The 19580-nt window shown below is 36.6% G+C and overlaps 1 protein-coding gene across 1 annotated transcript in view; it reads right to left on the bottom strand.

The window, feature by feature from the left end:
* The window catches only part of LRP1B (LDL receptor related protein 1B), a 722645-nt gene that overhangs the window by 26275 nt on the left and 676790 nt on the right, over positions 1–19580 (bottom strand). The window contains exons 83-84 of the mRNA XM_054070318.1: positions 11423–11587; positions 2837–2998 (exon numbers count right to left, since the gene is read on the bottom strand). Coding sequence (XP_053926293.1) covers positions 2837–2998; positions 11423–11587 — 327 coding nt within the window. The remainder of the gene's footprint in view (positions 1–2836; positions 2999–11422; positions 11588–19580) is intronic.

Here is a 19580-nt window from a genome sequence, read left to right as displayed (position 1 = left end):
GTGCCAGCGCCTTGACACGAAGCGCACATTTTGGTTATTAGCCCTTATGTGAACTAATCACAGGAGAAACTCTGCATTGGGTAATTGGAGACGATAAGTATGAGGAAAATAAGGTCTCTGCAATCTGGCAATACTGCAAGTAAATGTCTTCTCCCTGCCATAAAAAATACTAATAATATTTTCAGCTTGGGAGCATGAGTAAAATACCTATGCACATTCATGCATCACCCTTTGCATATGAAATAGTTTCAATCACATCACAGACAGACTGAAAAAGATGTCATAGAGCCAACCAATCTTTACAATAAAGCTATATTAATATATTCCAACATGCATACAAAGTGAATGATTAATAAAACAAAAAATTATACATACATGTGAATAAAATAAAAAAAGCATAGATATGAATTTAAATAGAAATTATTAACTGTAAACCTGTAAAATTTCATAATCCGTTATTGACCACAAACCCACTCTAAAATACCATAAAACTTCATTTCCCTAAGAATACAAACATTTAAATAAAAAAAAAGTTTAATTTTATTGTATTTTATAATGTGTTCAAGTCTCTGTATTGTGGCATTTTTCCAAAGTGTCAGCAGACAATCCAAATCTGATAATAAGCACTGTTTAAAACTACCCCTAAATTTACATTTAAATTAATTCTTAAAAAAAAAAAAGAGGACAAAAAAAGGATGTTTGCAGAAGCATTCATCTAGAAACAATTTGTTTGGTTTTGGGTAAGTCTTAAGTAAATATTTTTTCTTAATCTGTGTGTCTGTCTGTGCATGATTTATGTACTATACTGTTTTCAAATACCCAATTCTGTTTGCAGATAGTTATTTGTGGATCCATGCAGTTTGTTTAATACCAAGTGGGAGGGAATCACAATTGCTGCTTTTTTTTTTTTCCTATTCAAAAGGTTTCAATTTATTTCATAGTCTCCCAACTGGAAATACATTCAGTTCATTTCAGTACAAATCCTATTTAAGATACATAACTAACCCTTTCCTTGTTTGACAGACCTTTTACTATAACAAAATACTTCTTGTATCTTGAAGATAAGTCTAAAGCAGTCCTTTATAACAGCTAATAACCCTTCTATTTTGTTTAAATCTAGCCACCTTCAGCAAGTACACTGAATTGTGTGCAAAAGAGACGACGGCTTTCACATTTAATGCTTTATTCTATACTAAGCGCTGTGATAGAGTGTGGCCAGCAGGTCGAGGGAGGTTCTCCTCCCCCTGCGCTCTGCCCTAGTGAAGCTGCATCTGGAGCCCTGTGTCCACTCCCAGGCTCTCCAGCTCAAGAAAGACAAGGAAATACCGGAGGGAGTCCAGTGGAGGCCACAGAGGTGATCGGGGAACTGAAGTATCTCTCAGACCTGTGTCTGTCCAGCATGGAGAAGAGAAGACTGAGAAGGGACCTTATCGATGCTTATAAATATCTAAAGAGAGCAATGCCAAGACCATAGGGTCAAGCTTTTCTCAACAACGCCCAGCAACAGGATAAGTGGCAACAGGCACAAACTGGAGCACAAGAAGTTCCACCTTAACATGAGGAAAAACTTATTTACTGTAAAGGTGATGGAGCACTGAAACAAGGTGCCCATGGAGGTTGTGGAGTCTCCTCTGGGGATATCCAAAACCCGCCTGGATGCACTCCTGTGCAACCTGCTGTGAGTGATTCTGCTTTAGCAGGGAGGGGCTGGACTACCTCCAGAAGTTCCTTCCAGCCCTGACCATTCTGTGATTCTGTTAAAGCCTATTTTAAGAGTATCAAAGTCAAAGCAAAGCAGGACTACAAAACAAAAGATTAAAAAGAATACTTCTGGTCTGAGAAAGATTATCAGATTTAGGGTTAGGGTTGCTAATGAGTCATCATGTTGAAAAGACATGTGGAAGATAAATTGTAATTCTGAAGTGAGTGACCAAAAGAAGAAATTCAAGATTATATGCCTTGGGTCACTGGAAAACTGACAATGGCAATCCATTCTAAAAGAAAGGATGGAAACAAAAAAAAGATAAATTAAATAATAGAAAGCCTATTGGTTGCTAATCTTCTTTTTCCTTTCCACTGTAAAAGAGGAAAAAATTAAGGAAAGTTCTAGGAAGTGAGAAGAGTCTTTCTAAAGGCTTGGAAACCTTTGAAAACAGTATCTCAGTGAGAAGAGACTGATGGGTCAGTGGAATGAAAAACTATGGAGAACTTCAGATCCAGAGGAATGAACCCAAGTCCTGAGAATTAAATACGAGTAATACTTAGAAATCCTCATTTTCAATACCAGGAGGGGGCAGAGATCATACTCAAGGTGATCTTTGAGTGAGATGAAGGACTAAAGAGGCGTGAAACTCAAAGCAGTTGTGGATATATTGCTTACTGGAGTTAGAAATAAAATCAAAAGGTAAGGTAGCAGTTCAAGACACACATGTTGGTCTGCAAAGAAAAGGGATACCAGAGAAATTCTTTAACCAAATATGTTAATCCACTAGGTTTAAGTTTTCTATCAGCATGAGATAACAAATATGAGAAGCTGGAGTAGAAAATTTTAATGGTTATTTCTGCTGACAAAGTCAGCTGTCTTGTACAGCTCCATCGTACGTATTTGTTTATGAAAATACTAAACCAAATCATTCTTTAAAAACCTTATTCTTCACCTGTGAACATCAATTGATACTAAAGAAATATGTTCAAAGATCACTTGAATACATTCAATTCCATTCCCTTAGCAATACAAGTAATTTTGGAGCCAAGTTTAACAAAACGTATCATAGAAAAATCACTCAAATCAGGTTAAACTACTGTATAGATTTAAGAGATTGTGAAGATTACTTACAATACTGACATCTGTCTCCTGTATACTCGGGCAAGCAGTTGCAAAAGGGTTGATTCCCAGCAGTGACACTGCAGGTTCCTCCATTTTGGCAAAAACGATCACAGACCGTCTGATTGCAGTTTGGTCCCGTAAAACCCAGCGCACAGTTGCAGGTAGGCCTCCCTATTCCGAACAAAGAAAACTATTTTATAATAAAAACAAACACTAAAATAATAATCAGTAATGTAAAGACTGATATACAGCATAACAGTAGCAAATTGAAATACATGAGCCCAACTCCGTTTGTCTAGACACTAATAAAAGATGCCTTCGCAAATATTGCTGGAATTCACAGGTTTTTTAAAACAAGTTAGCATTGTAAGATCATAGAATCATAGAATAGTTTGGGTTGGAAGGGACCTTGCAGATCATCTAGTTCCAACTCCCCTGCCATGGGCAGAGACATCCCACCGGCTCAGGCTGCCCAAGGCCCATCCAACCTGGCCTTGAACACCTCCAGATACTGAGATCTCAAAACCAATATCTTTGCATTTGACACTTGTACATGTGTGGTCATTGATTCTTTATTTGGACAATATTGCAAAAGATGGTCTTAAGTGGGAATTTAAGATATGACTAAGCTCTTTACATCATCCTGCCAGGCTGGGTTCCTCCAGTTGCTGTGGATAAATATTTGTATTATCAACGTTGATTACTCTTCAGAAGACACTGACTGTTATTTTTAAAACTACAAACCTTTACATATAATCACACGAATACACAAATATTCACTAATGTGCTCATAGCCAACTTTAGATAACAATTCTTACTAAAACACAAATAATTGCTGCTGTTTTTTAACCTTAACCTTGCCATGGGTCAGCTTGGACGCGGCTCTGAGCAAACCAATCTGGTTGAAGATGCCCCTGCTCGTTGCAAGGGGTTGGACTAGGTGAGGAAACTATTCTATGATTGTATTGAAATAGTGTTTAAACACCAATGCATTTTTATCCTATGATTCTTCCTTTTTTAAATTTTCCCATTTTTTTCCTTATCTAAATCTCACGTCTAATGGATTTATAGCTTTGTTAAAATTCCACCGTTTTATTTAAGTCTTCCGCTTTTCCCCTGACTTTTTTCTTAAGGTTTATCTTTAAAACAAACTTCTACATCCCATAAATGCTTTTCCATCTCCAGCTTTGCTTTTCTATCTCCCTTGTGATCTTCTCTTCAAGTAAATGACCCGATAAGGGAAAGTAAAGAGATGATTCATCAGGATCTGAGGACAAATCTGAAATAAATGGGCAGACAGGTTGGTCTTCATTGATATCATGAGGAACCCAACCTGCTGGCAAGTACAATCAAGAATTTAAATGAGTCACAGAATTTAAATGACTGCAGAGGAAAAAACAGCTGACAGTCTAAGACTCACATCTTTGAGTAAAGTCACAGAAATACTATATCTCTGAGTAAGGGACCTTACCTGGGCTAGCGATAGTCATACAGTAGGCATCAGGCAGAATGAAAGGAATGCCTTGAAATAACACACATGCTTTACTTAAGTGTTAATGTGAATGTTAACAAGTCTAAGAATTAAGATGGGAGAAGCAAAATGTCTAGGCTTGAATGGGAACATCAATATCATTGGCTATAGCAAATTTGGAAAAGGAAGGCGAATAATGGGCTGTGTAAAACAATACACATCTTGATATTTAGTCTTTGCCTGTGATGGAATAGGGCCTCGTGTTAAGAAGTGTTAAAACCAATCAAATTAGCAGGTTAACTACATAATATACTGTGTGTGTGTTAGTTGGAGGCCTTTGGACAGGAATTACAGGCATAAACAGGAAAATTAGCCTATGATTTTTCATTACTGACAGCATAATCTGGATAATGACACAACTGTGGAATCCAAAGGACATACGAGAAAGTCAGGGAGACTGAGAAATTCCAGCTATCCCTGCATTTACACTTGAAAAACTTCACAAAATGCCATAAGGCAGAAACTAACTTCTTACATATAAACAATACTACTTCATGAAGGGGTAGGTTAGCAAGCACAAAAGAAAAGTTATGCTTGACTTGAGTCTGATTTGGTTTAAAATATACAGAAAAAATAACATCTAAGTGTTACTTTTCCACAATGATTAGCTCTTATCTTCATACTGATCTACCAGGAAATCCTTATCACTGCCTGATTTACTGATGTGTTACGACCAGGTCCCTTCTTTGCTATCTTTTGTCTCATTCACTGTTTCCTCACTTTAACATGATGTCTGCTGTAGGTATCCACTACTTTCACATTTGTCTGTTGATGTGTTTTACCACAGCATCTAACATTCCAAAATGTGCAAGCCTTCCCTTCTCTTTTTTCCCCTTCTCTATTCAGTTAGCTGTCTCATTAAAATAATGTAGATTAAACTAAATATTCCATAAACCCATAATTCTAATGTTCTTCTGGTCGGCCTTTATTTTAATACTATGTGATAATTTAATATCATATATGTTGGAGAATTTTTCAATGCAAGTGAAGTGTCCTAATTTTTTTTCTACTCCGATTCATCCAGAATGATTTATTTACTCCTTTTCCTTCACTCACTTCTTAATCTTCTTACATGAAACCCCTCACAAAATTCTTTTCTGTATTTTCTATTTTAAGCTATGCTAATTTAAAGTGTTTTGCAAATCATCCTAAAGGCCATGAGATCAGTTAGTCTCTTCCTCTAATGAGTACAGCAGGAACAAAACCATTGACTTAAAAATAGCAACTAGTTTAATATGCATCAGCCTGGTTATTCATATCTGTCCCCTGTGATCTAAACATTAAATCAAAGATGTTGAACTCAGATGTTAGCAAAGACTCGTTTTGTTTGTCCCCATGTATAGATGTGTATTCAAATTTCTCCCCCTAAGCTGGGGGGGTTGTCACATAATCCATTATCTGAATCAGTGTTTCAATAAAAAGTTGAAATAAAATAGTGACTGCACATAGATCTAGGGGCCTGAAATCGCTTTTTGTTATTAATATTTCCCTGTTTTTTAAAATAATGGGGCAATGATATTTTCCCAGTTTGCAGAAAAGATTATTCTATTCTTTGCTAATGTAGACTTATAAATATGCCAAACTGCTGACGGTTACATGAAAATTTAATCCAGTGTAGCTTAAACCTCATTTTTTTCACTCAATTTAACATGACTTTTAGTAATGTTAATAGTCCATTTATACGGAGCCTGTTGGCACCTAAAATAATACCAATAATGTCATTCTAATCTGCCTTATTCTCCTAAATTATTTTCTGATGCACGATGGTTCTAAGACCAGTTTAACAAAATTGCAGTATTAACCAATGACAAACAATGCCATAAGCTTTTGTATTGCAGAACCAGAATATTGATTTATACTTGCGAAGGAAATAGTCAAGTTAACCAGGATGTCACATATCCTAACTAACAAACACTGCACGGCAATCTCATGCACAGAAAAGTTTCAGGGTTAGAGCTGTGTAGACGCAGAAGTAAAATCCTCTCTTAATTCGAGACCTTCATCACTACAGAAACGGTCACAAACCATTACAGTACAGGAAAATATCAGTAAGGAAAGTGGTTGATGGCATGTTAAACTGTTTAAAACTCAGCTAACCATCTTATAGTGTATTTTGTGCAAAAAATAAAATGAGCAAACCCCATTTTCTGAAACACCACACAAAAAATTTCCCTCTTCCGAGCTCTTCCTTCTTTAGTAAAACCCTCAACAGGATTAAACATATGAGAATGTCTTGTTTTCCTGTTCCTACTACAGATGAGCATCCTAGCTTTCACAGGTCCTCCTCTTTAGTCTCTTTTGTAACACAAAAATCTAAAGAAAAAATTGCTGCTTCAATTACCTATGTTGAAAAATGGCAAGGAGGAGAAGGTGGCAGCACCTTCGAAGCATCTCAAATGTAAATGTTTCAACTTGAAAACCTCAGTAATAATATCTAGAGAGCAAGAAACACATTTTTTGTCCATAATTTCCCTATTCTCAGTGACTTACAATGAACATACATGCACTTTGCTCTGTGCTATCTAATCCAGCAGTTGGATAGACTGAGTTTCTCACTATATGGATGCGCAAGAGGAACCAATGCACGTAGCCCCTACATTGATGAGAGTACTTTGTAGTTAAAATAATTCTAAATAGCACTTCTTAAAAAGATAAATTGCAGAGAATACATTAAAGGGTGCCTGATAAGACACATAAAACAAATAATGAAAATAATAGTGAAAATTCTCTGGGGAAACAACGTACTCAAAAGTCTCTGTTATCTAAAGATTCCCTATATAGCTCTTCTCTTAAAAAATGACAACAATAATTTAATCTTAATTCCAGAACTGGTAGAACTTGGAACAAGCATAAAATTATCTTTTTTTTTTTTCCAAAGGTTTTGCACGGAATTTAGTTAATTAAATGAGAATATTTTATGCTACCCTAAGAACTTATTTTTGGCAGTGGGACATGGACAAATATGTGAAATTTTTGGTATGAAGATGAAATACAGTTTCTCCTTTTCTTACATAGAAAAATAATCCATTAGAAAATGATAGGGATCAAAGTCCTAAAGTGTTCAATTAGGTTTTGATTACAAAGGCTGCAGTTACTACTAGTTTGCAAATTCATTTTGCTGTACAATAACAAATAACTTTTCAAATAATCTTCAAAACCAGATAATAAATATTTTAGTGCACTGTCTGCAATATCTACATGATTTTGTTTGGGAATTTAGTCATTTACCTTAAAATCCTACCTACTTTCATTTTGTAATGAACATAACTCTAAGGGTTCATGGTATTGCCTAATCAACAGAGAAATATTTTGTATTTTGTATGACCACATAAGGGATTTTGCAATTTAAAAGAAAAATCTTTCAGGGCTATAACACTATTTTTGTAAGCTTTCTGGAGGTTCCAGCGAATGAGATCATCCAGATGAACACCCGTACCAAGACATGGATTATTTATTTCTTCCAGTCAATGGTAAATTCACTGCCAGTAATGAGTGTTTTCAAGTTGTTACGTGTGAATACGTATATTTAATTTGCACATTTCATTTGGCGTCATTACTAAAGAAAACCATGTGGCGCTCCACCACACTGCTGTAAGTGGTATCATGTCCTTGGGAGCAGCTATCAGTGGTTTGTGGGAATCACAATAATTCATTTCTGCGTGGCTGATGAATCATAATTAGCTTTACCAACAGCAGAGGAAAGAAGCTGCAATAATTAGTAGGTGAGCCGATTAGGATCTATCCCAACAGATAAACATTCTCTCCGTGTTGTGAAAGAACAGGAGAAAAGAACAATCTCAAAATACATTAGGGTAGTCTCAAAAGCTGATCTTACTGCTCAAACGCTGGCTGTGCTGGTTCTGTTGGGACCCTTAGATCAGCTACACACCAGATCAGACAATCATCATATGTAGCTAAACATCACCTCTCTCTCCTTCCCAAAGTCCTCTTTCTTGCTTAAATGACCATGTAGCATCCCACTTTGAGTCTACTGGCAAAGTAAACAGGTTCTTCTCTGACAGTGTTCCCAGTATGCACCACTGTCCCCCCAAATCAACTTATTTTGCTCATAAAATAGAATACGAAATAATATCTGCTTCATATATATTTTTTTGAGATTATTTCATCGATCTTCATTTAGCAGAAAGACAATTTTTTAATCATTTTGATACAAACATCACAACTCTATTTGGTAGACATACTAGTTGTACTGCAAGTACACCATAAATATGCATTTATCCAATTTTATGAACTAGTTAGATCCAGTTAATATGTTCAAGAAATTAAGTAAATTATTGCTCCAGCATTTTCACTTTAAGCTGTAAGGAGAAAAGAGAAGTGTATTTTTATGGCAACATTTAATTTTTTCCAAATTCCGATTAATTTGGCATACTGGAAAGTGTTCCTTATTATACCAAACTTTTAATTACACGTCTCAGACGTGTACTTTTAATTAACTGATGACATTTTCTTTGTTCAGTTATTGTAGTTCAATACAACTGTCATAAACTTATAAATTTTAATTAAAGCTGCCTCAATCTCTAGCTATATAACGTTCACACAGGAATTGGCCAAAAGGCTTAGCAGTAAGTAAACCAACAGTGAATAATCTCTGAATTGCCAGTGGGATTTGTTTAACAAATTAACATTTGTGTGCAGATAATGAGGTTCTACAACTTACCACATCCTGCAAAGATTTAGCACAATCATGTTTTAAAAAATGAGTAATACTCTGCAATTTACTTAATTGGTTATCACATTGTTATTATATATTAGGTGGTGAAAGAAAATGGGATTCGCACATTCACCGCAACACGCACATTTGCTAGAAGAGTATTTTATATGCTGTGTCATTTTTTTATATCAGTATATGATGAAGTTTTTTGTTTTCAGGATATCTCTTCCTTGGTTTTTGAGCCAGAAGCCAACAATAAGGAAATTCCCTGACTCCTACAGAAGTTTCCCAGCAGCGGAGACCTCATCTCCCTGTGAGACCAAATGTAGTGTCAGTCCTTAAGCTTTCCAAAGGGCACGCATATAGCATGACACTCACTACATCAACTGCATCAAACTCATTTGAGTTGGATAATGTACGATGTGGAGTGAATGTACAGTGAGATGTGGACTGCGGTGACACCCGTGCTGGCTCTCCTGATGCATTTTTGATGTGGACACACTATGTTCTTTGAGATCAAGCAGAAATAAGGCTAATGCCTGCATCTCCAGGCTCTCCGGAGCAGCTGGGGACCTGACTGACAATTTAGAAGTAGGTATATTGTAGAATCTGCTCATATATCTTCTTTGCTCACTGGTGACCAAATCTACGACGCTAATCATTTCAGCAAGGCTGAGAGATTTCAGAGGCTGGATTCAGTAGAGGGAAAAAAAACCCCAACAAACTAAGTCAAAATCCAGGCGATAGCAAAGCTGTGTGAGCACAGCACGTGTCAGCTGCCTGGGAAAGAAAACAGGAGCTGCTGGAGGTGAGTGAGCCCTATGGCTGCTGCCAAAAGAAAAGGATTAAATAAAACCCTGGGGTCTCTGAAAGGTTCAGAACGAAGCTGAGTTCTAGGAGCTGAGTTATTAATTTTGTGAAGTCTTTTAACCTCACAAAAGTATCAATTAAATGCCAGACATGTAAAGGCGTGGGACTAAACATCCTCTCCCCAGATGACAAGGAAGTTCTGCACATCATTCAAATCATCTGTGACTTATTTTCATTTACTTGCATGTTCTCACTAAATGTATGTTGATCTCACTACTCTGATAAAAATCTCTGCTTATTATTTGTGTCAGTAGTTCAATCAGCTGTTAGAAGCAGTTTCAAGTATAATTAAACAACTTCAAGTAATTCTCAATTCTAATATTTAGTCATCGTTATTAGTCATGTTAACTATAAACAACCCTCAAACACTCAGAATTGAAAAAGTAAGGTTACTAGATTTGCATTCACTTTGATTTTTTGCCACCACATCTCAGTAAATAAGAGGAAGCTCCAAAGATGCCAGCAAACGAAGCTAAATTAGTAAGCTGTATAAAGCTAAATTTAATTGGCAAGGAGTGCTAAGGAAAAAACATTGAGATCTAAGCCCCCTCTGCCACAGAGACTAAGATACATAATCCTGCACTACAGGGAGTGCTCTCTGGTTGTGCTAAACAGTCACAAACTCCTGTTACAAAGTCAGGTGCCTGTACTTTTTTTCACAGAGATCAGGGGGTTCGTCATTTCATCACATAGGAGAAAACTATTTGCAACATCTTCCGCAGCTGGTAGGTTTCCAAGAAGAGACAAGACAGCAAATTCTTCTTCAGTTGATCTATTTAGAATCAAATATCTAAATATTCCTTATATTAGAAGATAGAATTCCACTTCTCCTTTGTCACATAATTACTAAATTCTAGGCTCCTTCTCATCATAGTTTCCTTCTCTTCTCCATAGCGCCCTCTCAAGTGACAACAGCCTACATGATAAGAACAAAGACCAACTGCTAAATGCCTGCGTTTTGACAGTTAGGATAACCTCCCTGAATATGAGAGATGTGGTTTCAAATTTCTTCAGGATCTGAATTCTGATCAACCAAATCTTCCAGAGAATTAGATGAGTAAAATGTCTATTTTGTGAATTCCAGTGAGACAAAGGTAAAAGACTGAGGTTGCACCACCCTATAATTTAAGGAAATATCACAGTGCACCTAAAAATTTAGAGGGAGTATTGACATAAAGAGAGGATAAGAGATATAGTGTCATTCCAGGTGTAGTTTGACTGGATCTTATGCTTTACAATTCCATTTTCACACCACGACATGTGCGTCTTTATACTGAATACTTACTTACACGCACCTTTTTGTGGGATGATACTTAATTCTGCTAAACCACCGAGATACGTGACTGAGAAACAGTATCGATTATAATGTATGTGGTGTATGGTATATACTGCTATAGTGCACAGTTTGAGTACAGACAAAGCAAATAAGGAACAAAAAGAAACACTGTCACAAGCAAGGAATAAATTCAAACATATCAATTAGTGCAGGTAGAGTAGTAAGCTGCTCAGAAGTATTTACCGAGGAGAGAGGCTCCACAGGTCCCTCCATTGCGGCAGTAGTTGTAGCAATGGTTAGTTTCACACCTTTCCCCAGAGTAGCTTGGCCAGCAGTGACATCGAGGATCCCCCTTCTCATTTATAATACACTTTCCTCCGTTTTCACAGGTTAATTTACAGGTATCATCTGCAACAAGAGCACACACAGAATGCTTTCCAACAATTCCATTTCACGTAACTGGCAGAAAAGATCCTGTTTGCATCTTAAACAGAGCTACAGATCGCCATCAACGGGGGGAAAAATATCACTTGTCAAAATGGAGAAAGTAAATTATTACTTCTGTTTCCAAAGGGCTAGAAAAAAGGATACACTTAGTAGACCATAAGCCATCAGTGAGCTCTGCAGCGTTGGTGGGGAGTTTGCTGGCCTGTCCAACAGCAATGTGAGCTTGTACTCTACTGAGTTGGGAGCCTGTGCACGATAGTCAGGCTTCATCTGAATCCTGCCACAGGAAAGGTGACCTCCATCGAACTTAAGTGAGTGATGACAGTGTGACTTCTTGCTCGAAACTACCTTTCCTAGTCAGCTTGAGAAATGAAAAACTGAATGCTGGTTTCACCTGGAGGAACTCGGAAAATTTCCCAGTCATTTTCTGGTGACCTCAGCCTTTTCTTATTTGATTTTTCAGATCTCTCTTCCTCTCTCTCTACTAACTAACACCTTTCTTAACTAAACCCTACCCAAAATATTTAAAAAGAAATTATACAGCCTTCAAATCCTCCTCACTACCTGATATTTGCATACTAACTTCTTGCTCCTAAACCATATTTTCCATTTATTCTTATTCTTGCCTGCTCAGTCTGTGCCACTGAAAAGAGACACCGTTAACTGCTCTGCATTCACTGAGTGCTTACTGCAGTAGTGCCACCACCTTAGTGAGGTACGAGGCGACAAAAATCCTGATGAGGCCAGATTCAATCCTTCTAATAAATCTGCTTTATAATTCCAGTTGTGATTGTCTTGGAAACACTTGGAAAAATAAATCTCTGTTCATTTCAGCGAACAAGATATAAAATGACACCAACGAGAAATTAATTATAGACTAGCATGTATACAAATATCCAAATAACTGTAATCCTAAAGAAAGATAAGCATCCTTCCAGCCCAAAACATGTTTTCAGACTTCTTATTTCTTACATAGCAAAACAAATCCCGTGAAGTCAGACTACTGCCTGACTACTCCAACATTTGAACCTACATGGCTTTTCAAAAGATATCGCAACTCTAAGAGCTCCTCAGTCATACACCCACCAGCCGCAAATGTTTTGCTGAATTAACCTGTTCTAGTTGCATAACTTATAAAAAAAGAGTCAAGGTTCCCATTTGTCCCATACTTGTTGAGATTTAACACTAACTGACACAGGCACACCAACTCCTATTTTTGATCTATGAAGAAACACGTTGCATTGTAAGCACAGAATTTAGGAATGTCAGATATCCCATAGCTCAGTAAGTCCCTCCAACAGGGACTCTGCAGAGTCCAGCGATATAACTGTGCAACGGCCTTTTCTTCGGATGCACCCAGGTCTCTTTCTTGCCCATGTCTGTTGGGCAGAATCAGGCTGGTCTTTTCATGGCCATTGCTGAGATGTTGCAGGCATGTAACCTGGGATCAAACCCATTTAAACAAAACTTCTGGAAACATCATCTTTCAGGCAATTGCTTCTTTCCCAAATTAAGCTCAAATTAGACAATAAATCCAAGAACTGACTGACTAATCATTATTCCAAGTGTTTTACAATAAAAACATGAAACATCATATGTGCCTAATATTTTTGTATCCACCCTGTTTATATACATCTGCTGTAACAAAGCTACTTTGTATTTGGGAGTTTGGGGACGCCTCAGTATTCTATTTATTTGGGTGGTTCATTAAATCCTTTGATGTTCCGTGAACCATTCTTCAGTTACTCATTACAGAAGTTGTTTAAATGGATAATGTAGCATGTCTTATTGGATAGAAGGTCTATTTTTGTTTTGCTTATCTTATCTGTTTTACTTATCAGTAGTCATAACTTTATAGAGCAGAACTTGGTAAAAAACAGAATAAATAACACTGAAGTACAGACAAGTGCTCTTTTTATGAACCTTCCTGATAGCATATTAAGAACGTGTCATACTTCTCTTCTAGAGCAATTCCATAGAATTAACATAGAAAATTAAAAGAAAAAAGAAAAAGGATTTTGTTGTCTATAAAACATTTTAAATTCAAGAGTTTCAACACAAATCTAATAGGAAACAAAATGTTGCTACAACACTTTTGGATTTTAAATGGGATTGAAAAATGTAATGGATAAGTCAGTTTTGAAATACTGTCTAAGATGTTAACAATAAATGAGTTTTAATGCTGCTGCTTTCTTGCCTGAAGATAAATATGAGCTGATTCACATCAAATGGGGACCAGATTCCTTTGTTTGGGACACAGCAACAAAATGGTCCCACAGGAGAAGACAGGAAGAAAAAGAATACAGGACAGAAACACAGAAGAATTGTTATAAAAAGATCAATACTCTTCATTTGAATTTCTGAATAAACCTGAATTCCTGAATGAAAAGCTCAGAACAACTCTAGTAAGTACCTACTATTGGAAAAAAAGGGTTTTTTTAAAGAAAATAAATCAGAAAAGTTTCTCTCTGGAGTCAGTTTAATACTGGTCTGAGCTTGCTGGAACCCAAAGACCTCTCAGCTGCTCTTTTCACTTTTGAAATGACAGAAGTAAATAATTTCACTTGTTATAGCTCTCCCACTCTAGTTACTGAATCTCTCTAACATAACAGAAAGGAAAGGGTTACAGGTCATGTAATTTTATATATTCTCTCCTGGCCTTGTTATTTAGTCTTCTGCAGCCTTGACTTGCCTACTTCAATCTTAACATAGCTTTAACAAAGAAACAAATTATTTGATTTGCAGTTTTCCTTCTGTCTTTTACTCTTCCTTCTGATATGACTGACACAAACATCAATGGACTGATGGCCTATTTGCTCCATCTTTGACTCCTCCTTTTAAATGAAAGCAGAAGAAAAATCTTACATAGAAGCAACACTAATAAAGAAGCAAAGTAAACCTTTGTACTCTCTACTGGTGTTTTTTCTTTTACTTGTTCAATATTTTGATATTCCATCCATCTTCCCCAATCACACACACACACACACACACACACACACACACACACACGTCTTTTATTCGCATTTGTGTAACAGCCCTTTCTTTTTTGAGAAAAATGCATCTTACTTTTGGCTATTTTTTTTTCCCCTTTGAATTACCCCGATTTCCAGACTAGGCAGTTAAACGGAGAGGTGAAGCCATGGAGCACAAGGTTAATGAACTACATCCGTTGGGACAAGAAGACTTTCCTTTCCCCACAGCGGAAAATACTCATCTCATGTGGCAGAAAAGTATTTGTTCTTGCTTACCCTTCAGTCATGGGTATAGCTTATCCTTTCCTGAGCTGAATGCACCTATTGAAGACAGAGTGCAGAGTTCTAACGTTATGGCAAGGCTGTATAATAAATCTTTCTGTCTTTCCAAATGAGGGTCTTGTTATCTGCAGTTTTCCATATGATAAAATTTATCAGAACAAGTTGTAATCCTCAAATTTTGAATGCTGTAAAACACACTCGCCTCCGTTTTCCCTTCAGATTTTTTTATCTTTTAAAAATCCGTTTGCTTTACAATTTTAAATGGAAAAGAAGGGAGAACAAAAGGATGGACAGTGAGAAATAAAATGATGCCTGCCACAACATCACCCTTTTTCTTCTGTTCTGTGAAATACCAGTCCCAGTGTTAACCCCTTGGTAAATACAGAAGATACAGCTGTAAACAAAAGATTTCTTTCAAACCCAAACAGCTTTCTGTATTTGACCCCAGTACTATTTGATATCTAAAAAGACTGAAAAGCAGGACAGAATTCAAGAAGACAGCATGGATTGAACTGCCGTAGCTTCTGCTAGTACAGCTTCCTGAGGCAGACTTTGTAGGTGAAAAAGCAGGTACATAGGGATTAACCTCTTCATCCCCAGCCAGAGCACTTGGTCTACTGCAAACTGTGTGTGCAGTAGGTAAATTCCCACAGAACTGCTGAAAGAAACACCATGATAAATTATATGTTTTATCTCTGTTCAGAAGCGACGTCAGATCTGATTCTCTGTAATCTTTCTCAGGGTTTTCATCCAGCCAAAAGAGCACAAATATTCCTTTCTTAAAATGAAAGTGATAAACATGCAGCTCCAGAATACTGAACTCTTGGAAGTGTTCATTACTTTTGCTCATTCAGCTGTGGTACACATTGTCTTCCTCCAGTGCAAGTCTTTGCATTTTCATCCTCTCAGCTTCACGTTTTTAGCTTCACTATGCTACAGACAATTAGATACAATAAACCTAATGGATGCAAATCCAGTGGTCTCATTTAGGAAAATGAAGTGATACTCTACCCATTTGAAAACTGAAGGGTAGCTGAAAAAGCCAGCCCTGTTACAGTCCATAAATAAACCACAAAAGAGCTGTGCTCTGTCAATCATAATCATCTAGGGAGAAATGAGATGGAAGCTTATCTAAGAACACACAGGAACTCACTTTTATTTTGTTATAAAAACATTCTGAAAGCTACAACTCACATATTTTGCAATGACTATGGCTTGAAAAAGCCAAATCAAACCCAAAAGCTGCTTCTTGTCAGTTGCGTGAGATGTTGGAGAAACAGCTGTCTGAAGCAATCTGGATTCGGTCTTACAGAAAGTCACTGAGGATTCAATATTTAGAATTCCTCATGTAAGACTCGGGAAGAAAAATCAATTCAGTGGGTCAAGCCAGTAGTAATATTATGCAGAATTTCAAGACTTACCTTCATTTTCTTTTGTTAAATAAACAACCAACAATCCAACGACCCAGAACCTCAGTGAGTTTTTGGGATACAGTCACAAGAAACAGAACAGATTGAGATTACCTCTCAGTGACCAATCTTAAGAGTGATTAATAAGGAATTTCACAAAGCGTGCAAGGCATCTTTACAGCAGTCAGGCCAAAGCCGACCAAGATGAAGGATGGCATAATAATGTTGAAAATAATCATTATAAGTTGGAAGGCATGACAGAGACGTATGCACTATCAAACCAGAATCTTCAAACACAGACTTTCCTGGGGGGACTATTCAAGATGGATGGGAACTGGAGATCGCTGTCCCATTTTGAATCTGTCAAGTCCTGAAAATCTACTCCTACTAGCTCCTCTACTACATTTCAAAGGATCATTTAAAGACCCTAAAAAGTATTATGAATGTCCAAATATTTACTGTCTACTACTGTAAATTCAATTATTTATCACTCAAAAAGTGCTGTTGAGTCACATTTGTTCTTGATAGCCACAACTGCTACCGATTTGTGAAACTAAAAGATTTCTCACATGACTTGAAACAGCTACTATGCACGTACAAAACAATCAGTACACCCCACTTCTATTGCTACATGAATTCTGTCCACTAAGAGAGACTTAAAAAGTTAGGCCTTCAAATCTGTTAATTAGTGGTAGTGTATTTTTGAGCGCACAAAATATAAACTGTGCAGATCATTGCAACCTATCCATTATACAGCTATTGTACCGTGACCAAACCAGTAACCAACCCAAATGAATACATCAGTTAAAAGTGTTTCACAGATATTCAGGGCTCAAATTAAAATCGTCTGGATTTCATTCTTTTAGGGACAAAACAGAAAACCATCAAAATCAACAGGAATATTTCAACTGACTTAGAATTAGGATTTTATTGCAGACCAACAGAAAATATGACTATATAACCTCCCTCTGAATTCATGTTAGGTCACTCTATTACGATATACAAGTTTTATTAGCCATGTAAGGCAGGAATTGCTGGTTTTGGGTTAATGACATCCATAACTATGCCAAAAATGCTCTGAGATAATGAAGACAATCTAATGCTAGATTTAAACAAGTTGATTGGATGTGGTTTGGAATAGTTCATATAATTTTCTGGCTCTTCATTAAAAAATGAAAGGAAGACTACAAGTCCTATGTTTTTTTAATTCCATACAGCATAACTTCCTAAAGGAAAAGAACCTGATTTAGAACTTAACTTGACTATTAGTGACCTATTAATGGCAAGTGGGTTGCCAGTCAGCCATTAATTATAAGCCTGTATTAATTCAAGATGGTGATCTTGAAGCCAACTCTGATGTTCCCAGGAATATCTATTGATCCTTGGAAGCCTAAGTGAAGTGTTAACAATTAACACCCCCTTTATGCTTTTTTACAAAACGTCAAAATAGTGCAAAACCACACCCTTGTGACTGTGCTATGATACTGGGGATTGTTTCAATTCATAATTTGTAATCTGTGAGGCTACAAAACCTGCAATCTACTGTTACAAAAATAACATACAAGAAAAAAAAATGTGCAAAAAAGCCTATCCTAGACCTTAATTCTAATATAACGGTAATCAGAAAACTAAAAACCACTTATCCATCAGCTTTTTAAAAAAGTATAACAGATATTGCAGTTGTGGGAAGATACTGAAAATTATCAATATAATAAAAATGCTTCCACAGGCATTTTCTGTCTATCCATAAAAATTTACAACCAGCAGTGAAATAATTTAAAAGCTTCTTCAGATCTTTCTCTAATAAAAGCATACCCTCCTGAAAACTCTACCATGGCACAATACTTTGCCCTGCTAGTAAAACTGGAGCATTACTGAAATTATAGGTTCAAATTATTACCAGTCACCAGTGAAAAACAATATTCTTTTATTTGTTCTTTCTTCAGCACCTAAGTAGTAACTATGGGTCATTTGAAATAATTTTTAGTGGTACTGTATCAGCAGAAAATGTTGGTATTTTTATTGCTGCGTTTCTGGCTCCTCATTTGAAGTCAGATGTAGCCAAGCAGACAAATGTCCATCTCAGGCGAACGAAGGGCTGACACTCGGAAGGGCAGGAAGAGTGGGTGCTCTCTGATGACAAAGGGTGTTTAGACCTTATTATTTGTATTCAAAGTGAGAAGCCTGGTACAGCATACTAATGTTTTCTATTACATTTATTTCAGTGACATCACTTCTCCCCATACAGTGTAAACATTGGTAGAATAGCTATAAAATACTTTGTAGTTGTATAACTACTAAATAAATACACATTCATAGGTATTCAGCCAAGATGGTGCAGTAATAAAGCTTTCATTTGCTGTATTGTTGCTAGACCATAGCGTAAGTACACATAAAAGTTGGCACTGTAAACACATTGCATACAATTTACTCCCACAGAAGGAGAAAACATGAATGGGCTTGTTATGGAGGACAAGTTTTCCAATACTGTTTTACTCCCTAAATTATTCTTCATTTTTTTTTGATACAGAAAGAGTTGCTGCTACACAGGATAGATTTATTAATACCTCATCATGAAACACTAAAACACGGCTGTATTAATTCAATATTTAAAGACTAGACAGTAAAAATAGGTGAGATTTTCACCACAGAATGATGAGAATTCAGGTAAATTAATTTAATTGCTAAATTGACCATTTTAAATACTGAGGATCTCACCAAAATATGCATCACTTGCACTTCTGAGCCTGGAATTAAACATTAAAAAGCCATCCTAATACTTTCTGACTTCTCACACACATAAGAAATCCTATTCTATGATTTCTAGAAACACTTAAAATTCAAGCTGACTAAGAATTCACTCCAATTGTCTGACCACCTTAGGTTTAGCCTCAATTAGAGTAGAAACAGTTTTACAGGACTTAATATATTATCTTCTAGGGAAAGAGTTTTTTTCCCCTGAAGCATAGCAAGAACTGAGTAGCTCTTTTACCATGAAGTCTGGCTTCCCGTGTCTCGACATTAGCCATTACAGATGTTACAGTAAAATATAATTTTAGATAAAAATATTACAGCTGTTTTATTCTTTCTTTTTTTTTTTTGTTACTTTTTTTCTTCTCTTAATACCTTTTGAATCATAGAATCATAGAATGGTTTGGGTTGGAAGGGCCCATCCAATTCCAACCCCTACCACAGGCAGGGACACCTCCCACTGTTATCAGGTTGCTCAAAGGCTCATCCAACCTGGCCTTGGACATCTCCAGGGATGGGGCAGCCACCACTGCTCTGGGC

The sequence above is a fragment of the Cuculus canorus genome, chromosome 6 (assembly GCF_017976375.1).
Source record: "Cuculus canorus isolate bCucCan1 chromosome 6, bCucCan1.pri, whole genome shotgun sequence".
Lineage (NCBI taxonomy): Eukaryota > Metazoa > Chordata > Aves > Cuculiformes > Cuculidae > Cuculus > Cuculus canorus.
Note: the sequence above shows the minus strand (reverse complement) of the source record. Positions and strands in the feature narration are given on the sequence as shown.